This window comes from Panulirus ornatus, chromosome 50, assembly GCF_036320965.1.
Source record: "Panulirus ornatus isolate Po-2019 chromosome 50, ASM3632096v1, whole genome shotgun sequence".
In the NCBI taxonomy this organism is placed as follows: Eukaryota; Metazoa; Arthropoda; class Malacostraca; order Decapoda; family Palinuridae; genus Panulirus; species Panulirus ornatus.
The window spans coordinates 7,951,923-7,965,447 of record NC_092273.1 but is presented as its reverse complement, the minus strand read 5'-3'; the positions used below and the strand labels follow the sequence as shown (position 1 = coordinate 7,965,447).

The 13,525-nt window shown below is 48.7% G+C and overlaps 1 protein-coding gene across 2 annotated transcripts in view; it reads left to right on the top strand.

The window, feature by feature from the left end:
• Positions 1–13,525, top strand: part of LOC139764565 (tumor protein p53-inducible protein 11-like) — a 449,602-nt gene that overhangs the window by 374,330 nt on the left and 61,747 nt on the right. The window contains exon 1 of one of the 2 annotated variants that reach the window (XM_071691349.1): positions 9,041–9,356. The exons of the other annotated variant lie outside the window; for it this stretch is intronic. Coding sequence (XP_071547450.1) covers positions 9,181–9,356 — 176 coding nt within the window. The 5' untranslated portion in view covers positions 9,041–9,180. Of the gene's footprint in view, positions 1–9,040; positions 9,357–13,525 lie in introns of those variants that run through there. 2 annotated transcript variants of the gene reach the window in all.

Below are 13,525 nucleotides of genomic sequence, written 5' to 3'. Positions count from 1 at the left end.
TGTGTATTTACGACGCACGTTAGCTTGAATCTTACGACACAAGTGTCGTAAATCACTGAACGTTCGTTGTGGTCTGTGTTACCGCGTCAGTGTCACATTGTATCCCGTACATAATTACGTGTCGTGTATTGTGATGGTACCAGTAGACCTCCACCCACCTCCCCCCCTTCTCTGGTGGAGTGAGGGGGGCCGCCCCCCGCCCCCTCTGTGGTGCCAATAGACCTTCCCTCCGTCCGTGATGGAATGAGGGGCCCCCCTCTGTGGTGCCAGTAGACCTTCCCTCCTTCTGTGATGGAATGAGGGTGGGGAGGGGAGGCCCTCTGTGGACCCCTGGGCTCAGGGGCCCCTATTTTTTGTACCTCCCCTTTGGCGTCAATGTATGGTACCCACCGTGCGCTCGACGCGTGCACTCCACCCACGCCCTAGCCATGTGCCCGTCACTCATATGTCACTGAAATATTTTGGCTTTGTCGCGTACACGAATATTTTGAAACTGAGAAAAAAAAAAAAGTATCGGATAAGCAGATGCCTTATTGGTGTCGAAGTCTGGAAATGTTATTAATAATAAGTTTGTGGTCAGTGTTTTAAGTAGACTCATTACTGTCAAGCTGTGACCTGACCCTTTGAAGGGGGTCAGGTGTCAAAAAGGTCAGGCCATTTTATACCCAAGGGATCATCGTGTTCAGTGGTCGTGTCGCCATGCTCAAGGGTCGTGTCGTCGTGTGACCTTCGAGAGATGCGTCGTACGACATGCCTTTTTAGAACGATGGCGACCCTGAATTCTTGTGACCCCCATCCCTCTTCCTCCTGCTCCTCCTCCTCCTCCTCCACTATGGGCGATGACGTAGGACCTGCGACGTGAGATGGGTGGCGAGCCTGACCACCACCGCCACCACCCACCTTCCTCCTCCTCCGACCCCACCCCAGCTCGTCTGGAACAAAAACCCTTCAGCTGTCAGTGTGACGGATGGTGCCTTGGACCTTGGGCGGGGCCGGGGCGGGGCCCTTATGACCTGGGTGCTCCCGATGTATGGATTTCGGAAGACGTTAGTTGGCTCCAGAATGTATTGATCTCTGCTTACACTCCCGACGCATCGAGGGTCGCCGAGAGAGAGAGAGAGAGAGAGAGAGAGAGAGAGAGAGAGAGAGAGAGAGAGAGAGAGAGAGAGAGAGAGAGGATGTCTCCCTTCATGTCGTAGGTCAGGCGTCGATCGAGCCCGTCTACCACAGCTGCTACAGTAGGGCTTCATGTAGTTCTAAGCCTCTACACTCCCTTTACCCACACCATCCAAAAATGGCACCCACCACGCCCTCTTGAAACGGCACCCCCACCACGCCCTCCCAAAATGACTCCCCACGCACTAGAAACGACACACTCACGCTTTCCGCAGACATTGCCTCCCCCACGTCCTCGGGTAACCCGACACCACGCCTTCCGAAGACAGCATCCCACGCCCCCTCGGGTGACACGTAACCCCCGCGCCGTCAGGAGACAACACCCCGCGCCCTCTGGTAACAACACCGCCGCGCCCCCCAGGGCGCGACCATACACTCCACTCAGGACTCATCGGTCTAGCAGCCACCTTCTCCATCTATGTTTACCTCCGTGTTTTATCTTCTCCTCCTTGGATATAACACTTTATCTCCTCCTCCTTGGATATAACACTTTATCTCTTCCTCCTCCTTGGATATAACACTTTATCTCCTCCTCCTTGGATATAACACTTTATCTCTTCCTCCTCCTTGGATATAACACTTTATCTCCTCCTCCTTGGATATAACACTTTATCTCCTCCTCCTTGGATATAACACTTTATCTCTTCCTCCTCCTTGGATATAACACTTTATCTCCTCCTCCTTGGATATAACACTTTATCTCCTCCTCCTTTGATATAACACGTTATCTCCTCCTCCTTGGATATAACACGTTATCTCCTCCTCCTTGGATATAACACTTTATCTCCTCCTCCATGGATATAACACTTTATCTCCTCCTCCTTGGATATAACACTTTATCTCCTCCTCCTTGGATATAACACTTTATCTCCTCCTCCTTGGATATAACACTTTATCTCCTCCTCCTTGGATATAACACTTTATCTTCTCTTCCTCCTTGGATATAACACTTTATTTGAGTCTTATGGTTCTTCTGTGTCACATCTCCATTGTACCGGTGTACCGTTAGCAGGGGTTTCTTTGTGTACTGTAAGGTAGGGTACCCTTGTACCGAGTGTACCGTGGGTGGGGAGTCCCCAGAGTGTACCGTGGGTGGGGAGTCCCCATAGTGTACCGAAGGTAGGAGTCCCCAGAGTGTACCGTGGGTGGGGAGTCCCCAGAGTGTCCCGGGGGTGGGGAGTCCCCAGAGTGTACCGTAGGTAGGAGTCCCCAGAGTGTACCGTGGATGAGAGTCCCCAGAGTGTACCGTGGATGAAAGTCCCTAGAGTGTACCGTTGGATAGAGTCCCCACAGTGTGTACCGTGGGTGGGGGGTCCCCATAGGAGGAAAGGGTTGACATGGTACCACAGATCAGGACTAGCGAACGTACCATTACTGAGGTGCCCCTTGGTACCTAGTGTACCGTTGTTGACGTACCACATTCTGCACCGCCACCCATCCCGTCCCATCCCATCCCACATCCCACCACTGGGAGATGGGGGTGATGACGATCCTCTCTCCCTCCCTGAAGAGGAATGTCTCGTGCGGGAGTTAATTGTGCCGATAATAAGGACGTGGGAGAGACGGAGTGGGTGGGTGAGGAGGAATGGGGTATGGGTGGGTGTGGTGGGTGGTAGGTGGGCCCTACGTAAGGCTTGTGGAGGGAGGGAGAGGGGAAGGAAACATGTACCTTAAGGACCACCCTTCCTCTCTCATTCCCTTCTCTCCTCCTCCTCCTCCTCCTCCTCCTCCTCCTCCTCCCCCCATCGATGATTGGTTATTAGGCTGGGGGGTTGGGGTGTGTGTGTGTGTGTGTGTGTGTGCAGGTGTGGGCCGGGCTATATATAGAGCAGGGGAGCGACACATACATCAATCAGTACAGTAATTGGACGGCATTCGGCCGGGGCGTCCCTGGTTGGGATCGTCGGCTGATGTGCTGTATGGTAACCCTGACCATCTCCCCTTCCCCCGCTCTCTGAACAGGTCAAGTACCCGGTCCCTCGTTCCGCCGAGGGTCAAAGGTTAGGTCATTATACTAGAGGTACAAAAACGCTGGAAGGTCATTAAAGAAAGTATATATATATATATATATATATATATATATATATATATATATATATATATATATATATATATATATATATATATATTATCCCTGGGGACAGGGGAGAAAGAATGCCTCCCACGTATTCCCTTGCGTGTCGTAGAAGGCGACTAAAAGGGGAGGGAGCGGGAGGGCTGGAAATCCTCCCCTCCCGTTTTTAATTTTCCAAGAGAGTGAACAGAGAAAGGGGCCAAGTGAGGCTATTCCCTCTAAGGCTCAGTCCTTTGCTCTTAACGCTACCTCGCTAACGCGGGAAATGCGAATATGTATGAAACGAAAGGAAAGAATATATATATATATATATATATATATATATATATATATATATATATATATATATATATATATATATATATATATATATACACACACACACACCTGTGTCGTTCTCATTCGAGTCAGCAATCAGTCAAGATAACAATTTCCTCTGGAATGCAACAGAAATAAAACAGAGGTGAACAGTGAGGCCACAAGGGTGTGCAGAGGGAACATGACTTCGGGGGAGAGTGACACATAGAAAATGATAAGATAAAACGCGGAACTGTTGAGGTCTGGGAAGAACTGGAGTTGGAAAAGGGCGACAAAGAGTATATGGGAGAGCGAGGCAACGAAAGACCTGTCACCCTTTGTCGAGGTGGAACTTGCTGGAGGGTAGGTATGGTATTTTCAGTTCTCTAATCTTTTTTTATATAAATAGAGACACAGGACAGTAAAGCAGAAGGCTCCTTCACCATCCACCACTGTAGATGGAGACAGGACAGTAAAGCAGAAGGCTCCTTCTCCACCCGCCACTATATAGATGGAGACTACAGTAGATCAGAAGGCTTCTTCTCCACCCGCCACTATATAGATGGAGACAGGACAGTAAAGCCGAAGGCTCCACATTGATCCAGAAGAGCGGTGGTCCCAAAACAGAACCCTGTGGCACACCAGTGATGACAGTCCATTTCGAGAGCGCCTCTCTCACGCGCGACCTATCTTCTCGTCCACCAGTGAGGTGGTCTACTCATCTAAGGAGCCTCTCCCTTCCTCATTCCTGCTCGAAGATCAACGTCTTTACCAGCCCCCATTTATGGGGCTGACAGTCCAGCCGGCCTTCTCTTTATTCTAAAAACGGAGCTCACTCTCTCGTGGAAACCTTGAGAGAGGTTCGTTGCACACGACCTTCCTCTCCGGTGAGAGAGAGAGAGAGGGGATGAGCGGATGCCTCTGCCCTCCACCGTGATCAAGGCACATTCCACTTCCCAGCTATCTCCAGTTTACTCATAAATGCCCAAGTGCACGTGGCCTTCCTCTCTCTCTCTCTCTCTCTCTCTCTCTCTCTCTCTCTCTCTCTCTCTCTCTCTCTCTCTCTCTCTCTCTCTCTCTCTCTCTCACACACACACACACACACACACGACAGCCCCAGGACCATAGAGTTGCAGGCAGTATGAGGTCACCCCATCCCTTTTTATTTTTCTCCTCCTCTCAACCCAGTCATGTAAGGGTTATCGCCCCAAGGGCGTCCGGGCTGCATCGTCCTCAATGGTCTCGTTTTCGATTTTTCGTAAAGAAAATGGTGAGGTGAGTCCGCCGAGGGTTGGGAGAGAGAGAGAGAGAGAGAGAGAGAGAGAGAGAGAGAGAGAGAGAGAGAGAGAGAGAGAGAGAGAGAGAGGAGTGTTGGGGAATTCTCAAGGCAGAGCCGTTAGTCGTGTCTGGTAAAGCAGCCTTCACTGCGAGAGAGAGGAGGAAGTATTTGCATAATGTGTTCGAAGATTTACGATCCCACAAAACGCGCGGTTTTGTGTGTGTGTGTGTATGGCCTTGGACGTATGTCACCCGTTTTGAAAAGATATATACATGTATGTGTGTTCCTATGAGTCCACGGGGAAAATGAAACACGATAAGTTCCCAAGTGCACTTTCGTGTAATAATCACATCATCATGGGAGACACAAGAAAGAAATATAAGTCGTTTGATATACATTGAAGAGACGTAGCTAGGACGCCATTTGGTAAACAAGTGATCGTCCAAGACAGACAACGAGCGCGTATCATAAACTTATTATGCGGATAAGAAGGGGAATTGTTCACAAATTTTATCAACAATAAAGCTATCCAATTTGTATAGACCTTCACTAATGTTAAGGTTATAAGTCTTTGTGTGTTTGATGATAGAAGATTCAGTGATATTTCTCGTGGTAATAGAGTTAGTTAATAACTGAGATGGCATTACTCCAGTCAATACAATGATCATAGTTTTTAACGTGATTAAACAAGGCATTTGATTCTTGTCCTGTTCTTATACTATACTATGTATATTTGTGTGTGTGTGTGTGTGTGTTGTGTGTGGGTTTTACCGGACTCCGCCTGCTGGAGGTTACACCACGAGTGAAATGTCACCCATGGCGAGCCTGTATCACCGGGAGTACGGTCTCGTCAAAGAAGTTCTCTTTCGAAAGGAGTCTTCATTTCCCTGCTGCTGGAAGTCGTACAACCTTGGGCCACAGGAGCCTATAGCACAGATCTGTTTCATAAACATTGGGTCTGGGTTCACTTTAGAAGTTATATATATATATATATATATATATATATATATATATATATATATATATATATATATATATATATATATATATACTTCCCACGTATTCCCTGCGTGTCGTAGAAGGTAACTAAAAGAGGAGGGAGCACATACATAGTACATACATATAATGCCATAATGAAACATACAAAATAATTTTGAAATAAGAGGTAGAGAGAGAGAGAGAAGGAAGAAGTGGAGGAAGAGAAGAGGAAGAAGAAGAAGAAGAAGAAGAAGAAGAAAAAGAAGAAAGACTCAAGGATCAAGTAAAATAAAAAAGATAATCTAAAACAAAGAGCAGGTCATAAGGCGTCCGTGAAAAGCTATGAGATGAAGAGTTCCACAGCTGTAGAGGGTCCCCTCTACCCCTACCCCTGCCGCACGACGACACTTGCTAGCCTGGTCGTGTGGTCTGCCAGTCGTCATAGCAACAGGAGTTTGTTCGTTTAACCTCTTGAGCACGACGGTGCGACCCTTGAGTACGACGGTGCGAACTTTGGTATACGGTGGCATGGTTTGACGCAAGTGGAAGATGATACACAGTGTTGGAGTTCCACCGTTCGACGACCGACCCATCTAGGGTGTTGTGGGGTCCGTTGGGAAAAACATATAAACGTGGGACTTGATGGTTCCTGACGAAGTCAATCTACTGCAGGAGCGTATTTGTGTTTGACGTTCCTCGTCTGTTAGAGAGAGACAGAGATGTTAGGAGAGAGAGACTGAAGGCATCTCATTAAGATGAATGCAGATTTGACACCAGTGGAAACATTTGTCGACACAATGAAATGTGTAAAATTAAGCATGGTACACGTAGGAGCCGAGATCAACAGACTTCAAGATGATGTAATTGACATTAAAAGCCAGGATATAGGTACTCCCGCGCCACTAGGCTATAGGTACTCTCGCGCCACTAGGCTATAAGAACTTCCGCGCCACTAGGCTATAGGTACTCTCGCGCCACTAGGCTATAGATACTCTCGCGCCACTAGGCTATAGGTACTCCCGCGCCACTAGGCTATAGGTACTCTCGCGCCACTAGGCTATAGATACTCCCACGCTACTAGGCTATAGGTACTCTCGCGCCACTAGGCTATAGGTACTCCCACGCTACTAGGCTATAGGTACTCTCGCGCCACTAGGCTATAGGTACTCCCACGCTACTAGGCTATAGGTACTCTCGCGCCACTAGGCTATAGGTACTCCCGCGCCACTAGGCTATAGGTACTCTCGCGCCAATAGGCTATAGATACTCCCACGCTACTAGGCTATAGGTACTCTCGCGCCACTAGGCTATAGGTACTCTCGCGCCACTAGGCTATACGTACTCCTGCGCCTCTAGGCCATAGGTACTCTCGCGCCACTAGGCTATAGGTACTCCCACGCTACTAGGCTATAGATACTCCCGCGCCACTAGGCTATAGATACTCCCTCGCCACTAGGCTATAGGTACTCCCGCGCCACTAGGCTATAGGTACTCTCGCGCCACTAGGCTATACGTACTCCTGCGCCACTAGGCCATAGGTACTCCTGCACCACTAGGCTATAGGTACTCCCGCGCCACTAGGCCATAGGTACTCTCGCGCCATTAGGCTATAGGTACTCCCGCGCCACAAGGCTATAGGTACTTCCGCGCCATATGCTATAGGTACTCCTGCGCCACTAGGCTATTGGTACTCTCGCGCCACTAGGCTATAGATACTGACTGCGCTCTGACCTATCTGGAGACGTCATTAATCATGTGCATTGTAAACTCTGTGGCCAGAGATTTGGGACACAGACGACAACATCTTAAACAGAGGACAAAGATAACAGAACCTCTTAGGGATAGATCCGAACAAATCCTTGCAAGAAATGGCGCAACGTCTTATTATTACCATCAAGATATCCTGAAGTTGTAAGACTGTATTTACATTGTCTTTACATCGTCGGTAAACTTGCCGTTCGAGAATCTGTAACGTTACGTCACGAACCACCTCTCTCTTATCACCTGGGCTCCTGACGGTGACGAACACACACCCCCTCTTGTGAACCCTGCGAATCCCTTTTGTGTGTGTGTGTGTGTGTGTGTGTGTGTGTGTGTGTGTGTGTGTGTGTGTGCTTCCGCGCGTCACGGGGTCGGTCGCGAACACGGAGTGTGCACCCGTAAAGTAGCCGCTGATGGCGGCGCAAATTGAATTAAGGCGGCTCCTTATCCAGCACTCTCTCTGCCGGCACAACAGAGTACCAGCTGGTAGGGGGGGAAAATAACCCGTGAAGGAGCATAATGTCGTACGGAGAGGGTGTTCTACCCTCGGAATGCTGTAGGAAAGTAGCCTTGAGGATGCCCATACTTGTTGACCTGACCCTGGTGCTTGATCGGTCAGGCTGCCCTGAAGGAGGAAACTCAAATATGGAAAAAAGAAAAATGTAAATTACATTGTAAGGATTTTATTTATTTTCTCTTTTATTTCATTTTTTTTCTCTTTTTTTTTTTTCTTCTTTTGCTGATAACTGACACCGCCGAAGTATTTGATAAGCCGTGAGTCAGAGGTGTTGATAGCCAGGTGTGTTTAGCGGCTGTAGAGGGTGCGGAGAAAGGGATAGTTGCTGTGGGAAGGGCCGAGGAAAAGGAGGGAAACACGAGACGGAGTGATGGTGATGGTCATGGGACGGGAGGAGAGAGAGAGAGAGCAGCAGTTGGTAAGCAGGCAGGTGGACGGCATCTGTAGTGGAGGAGGTGGGGATTGAGGAGGGACCGGGGAGGGTCCGGGAGGGAAGGGGAGGGGTGTGGGATAGGATGGGGAGAGAGAGAGAGAGGGAGGGAGGGTTGATGGGATGGGGGTTGGGTATTGGGAGGAGAGGGAGAGGAGCGTGTGTAGCAGTGGCGCTGTTGCGAAGCTGATGATTTTGTTCATGTTTTTCGTACACTCTCTGTTCATATATTCCCGTGACCGACCACCTGACAGACACTCCCTACCATCTGCCGTGTGGTAGGTGTGGCCAGGTGGTCGCCCCACCCCGCCACAGATGGTGCCGTAGAGGGAGGAGTTAGGAGCCCTCAACAACTCCCACCTGATCCATCTGTTATAGCCGCACTCTGCAGCCTGGTGAGAATGTGCTTATAAGGAAGTTGTTAATGTTAGTGTGAGAGTGTGGTGGTGGTGGGGGGTTTGGGGGTTGGATGGGGGGGTGGCGGCGGAGGAGCGGCAGCAGCGTGGAGGAGTGGGTATAGACCGAGCCGCCCCACCTACCCTGGGCCAGTGTGTCTGACGCGCCGATCGCCAGCAGCGTTGTCCTGCCCGCGCGCCGCCGTTGCGTTGCGTTGCGTCTCGCCGCGCGCGTGTTTGTGTGTGTGTGAGTGTGTATATGTGCGAGCGCGTATGGTGGGGCTGGCGGCGGGAACGGACGACACGACCATGGGAGACATCGCGACGGAGGAGGAACACGGGCAAAACCACCTACAGCAGGAGGAGCAGCCTCCTCTCGACGGTGTCGCCAGGAAGATCAGCGACACGAGGCCTCCGGCCGTGGCCACCGAGTATGCATGTGCACAGAGGTGAGTCTCGCGCAGCCCGGGTCTGTACCGCACTCACTCACCTGGCAGACAGACTGTAATTCTCTCTTACCCTGAGATAGTATACGTGAGGAACCATTACTACATCTTATTACATGAGAAGGTTGAAATTTAAGTGTACATTCTGAGTACAGAGTACAAGGTTACACGTCGAAGACTGATGTAGTACATTTGTGTACGTCAATTTGAATGTACGTACAGCGTTGTGGACGGTAATGGTTTACGTATAGTTATTTTTCCACTGTTTTGTTACGGTTAGAACCTCTCCCCGTTATTATACGAAAATACTGTTCTTTTGTACCCCATTGGCCGTTAATGCGCACTGACCAGACTCAATGGGAAATATTTAATTACAGCCAGGGTTAATTAACCCAGAAAAAAATATTACAATTAATTGTATCACAAAAATGATGAATACGATCGTGTATGTTCCAGCTTGATCCTGTAGGGAATGGGGTAGGGCCAGTGGAACGAACACTCGTTGCCAACGGAGGTCGTCCTGGGAGATGCTAATTGAGAGAGGTGGAGGTAGTGGGGGGGGCGGGGGCGCCACTCATTACCTCGTGTCGAGGTGGTTACTTTGCTAACGACGACCCTCCCAGCTCACCCCCTCACCACCACCACACCGGACGGGAGAGGAGTGGTGCCAAGTAGCCAGTCGAGAATTAAAGTGAATGGACTGACTGTTTCTCCGTAGAAGTGGGAGTGCTGATGACTTGAAGGCCCGTGTATCGTGAGAGCAAAATTCATGAGAGAGAGAGAGAGAGAGAGAGAGAGAGAGAGAGAGAGAGAGAGAGAGAGAGAGAGAGAGAGAGAGAGAGGACCTGTGTGTGTGTGTGTGTGTGTGTGTGTGTGACTTTATTAAGACTCGACAGGTGTTTTGTTGTTCCTGAAGAGGAGGAGGAGCAGGAGGAGGTAGTACAAGGTCACATGAGGCGTGGTGGTGCAGGTGACCTTGTTGGCACCCCCATCTGGCTGGCTGGCTGGCCGGCCAACCAGCTGTGTCCTCCCGGCGGGTGGACCCAGCTGTGGTCAGGGGAGGGAGGAGGCATGAGGCAACACCTGCCAGGTGGATTGTTAAGGGGAGTTGAGCGGGAGGCTAGGTGGTGGAGTAGATGGTGACTGGGGAGGAAGGTGGCGGTAGTGGGGCGAGGCAGGTAGTGGTAGCAGTGGGGGAGGGGCAGATGGTTGTAGTTGGGGCGGGACAAGTGATGGTTGTAGTGGGGGGCGGGGCAATTGAGGAGGTAGTAGTAATAGTTGAGGGGGAGGAAAAGGGGGGAAGAGGGTGGTAGGTGGGACGGAAGATGGGAAAGGGGAGGTGGGGTGTTGATTCCCCCCTCACACCAGGACAGTCAGCCACAGACCCAACACTTGTTGCTTGCTGCTCTATTTACAAGACAAACAAACCCCCCTTCCCCACAGCCGCCACCACCACCTCACGTTGCCTCACCTTTGCCTTGGCACCACAAGTGTTGTTAACCCCGACCACTTGCACCTGCACTTTATGACCTTATTCATTACCACCTCAAGTTGGACGGCGAGAGGCGTGTTCTGTGAGCCTTACGACTGGCGTCGTCTCAAACCTATATGAACTGTCGAGGTGTGTGGTAGCGTGAGAGGCCACACCAGACCCTGAAATTGACAGAGTCTGCAATTTCTCGACAGTATACTCTTCTAAAAACTCCATAACACTCGACAGCAAAAAAAATATAAAATGTTTTCGTGGTTACTGTAAGACAGAAGTGAACGTATCTTGTCGACCGTTGGGCCCAGGGGGGTGAGAGTAATCAAAGAAAATGGACTTTCTAAATTTAAAAAATGGAAAAAAATATCATTTAACTCGGAGGGGATCGACACCGTTTTCTATGGTTGCTAGGATATTGATAATGACGGATGTAGCTTGGCATCATTTTGTAGCCTGAGGAGCAAACAAGTTATGTGGGATGATGCAGTCAAGTGGAAGCTGTTTGTGTGATATTGTAGGCGTGCGCGATGATGTACAGTGTGTGATAGTCTGGATGTGTGAACCCTGTGTGACGTTGTAAATGTTTCTTTCGTGCCTTGTGTGTTTTAGATGTTGTTGTGGGTCTTCCTGGGTATGATTTATACCATGGGTGACATATTCAGTGTGTTTCGTACCTTGTGTGATATTTCGTTATGTTTCGTTACCGTGTGTATGACATATTCAATGTATTTCGTGCCAAGTTGGGGCATTCTCAATGTTTCGTACCTTGTATGATATTCTCAATATATTTCGTACCTTGTGTGACATTCTCAGTATGTTTCGTGCCTCGTGTGACATTCTCATTGTGTTTCGTACCATGTGTGACATTCTCAATAAGTTTCGTACCATGTGTGACATTCTCTGTGTTTCGTACCTTGTGTAACATTCTCAGCATGTTTCGTACCTTGTGTGATATTTTTCAGTAAGTTTCGTACCATATGTGAAATTCTCAGTATGTTTCGTACCATGTGTGACATTCTCAGTGTGTTTTGTACCTTGTGTGACATTCTCAGTATGTTTCGTACCTCGTGTGACATTCTCAGTATGTTTCGTACCTCGTGTGACATTCTCAGTACGTTTAGTACCTTGTGATATTCTTAGTATGTTTCGTACCTAGTGATATTCTCAGTACGTTTCGTACCATGTGTAATATTCTCAGTATGTTTCGTACCTTGTGATATTCTCAGTACGTTTCGCACCATGTGTGATATTCTCAGTACGTTTCGTACCTTGTGATACTCTCAGTACGTTTCGTACCATGTGTGATATTCTCAGTACGTTTCGTACCATATGTGATATTCTCAGTACGTTTCGTACCATGTGTGATATTCTCAGTATGTTTCGTACCATGTGTAATATTCTCAGTATGTTTCGTACCTTGTGTGATATTCTCAGTATGTTTCGTACCTTGTGTGACAGTCCGGATGCTTTGCCTTTCATACATCAAGAGTCGTGTATAGCAGGGTCCACGCTGGTCATTATTGAAAAAAAAAGAAAATAGTCGTAAGCAACCAGATTAGAGGCAGTATTATACAGTATACACCAATTGTACACATTAATGAAATCCGTCATATTTCTTACGAATTTCAATGATTTTTTGGGTTATAAACGGGAGGTAGGGCCCAAATTTCATGTAGGCCAAGGTCCTCTCTAAACATCAGTCCGACGCTGGGCACGCATGGTGAGTTGTGTTGAAGAACAGATCAAAAATGTTGGAGGTAAACACTGCATCAACAATTCGGGAGAGAGAGAGAGAGAGAGAGAGAGAGAGAGAGAGAGAGAGAGAGAGAGAGAGAGAGAGAGAGACTCCATGTCGTCGAAGAAGGTGTGATACGCTCTTGGCTCATCGGATGAAATTGTTGGTGACGGTAGACAGAGGGAGGAGGATGTAGGTGCTGGTGAGTGTGTTCAGATGTGGGGAGGGCCGGGTACGCTTGGCGGACGAGAGAGATGATCCTCTTCACCGGACGGAGAGATTTTGCTCGCCAGAACCAGCTATGTATGATCTTGTGGTACGTTTATACCCCCCTCCAGCAGTTCAGCAAGGGCAGCGTGAAGTCCCGCAAATCCTATTTGAAAATGAGAAAAGAAATAACAAGAAGCGGCGGCGGAGGGTCGGATTTGCCTGGATGGTTCAGCCAAGCTGTTGAGGAAAGTTTGGAACGCGTTCCACTTCTCTGAAGACTTTGGTAACGCTTACACAGAAGACACAACAACAACAGCCAACTGGTAGCGAGTGAGGATCCATTTGAGCACAACGGAACTTCTTTTACTTTTCCTGTTGAGGACGTCCGTTGTGATCCGTTTTTATTTGGGGGGGGGGGGGTAAGATGTGGATGATGATTGACCTGACTCTTATTTAAGGGCGAGGTCAAAGCCGAGACTGTCATAACCCAGGGGTCAATGTTAGATGTTACTGATTGGACGCGAACTTAACTCAGGAATAGTACGGGTGTTCTTCGGCTGTTCGCCAGAGATGAGATTTCTCATAGACATAAACGGAAAAAAGAAACATTAAATATATATTCACATTCAGTTATAGAACGTGAAATAAAGATGCAGCTTGTTGTTTTTTTTTTTTGGGTTCTGGTGTACGATTTATACCAATGGTGACAATCATTTTCGTACCTTGGTGATATTTCGTTAT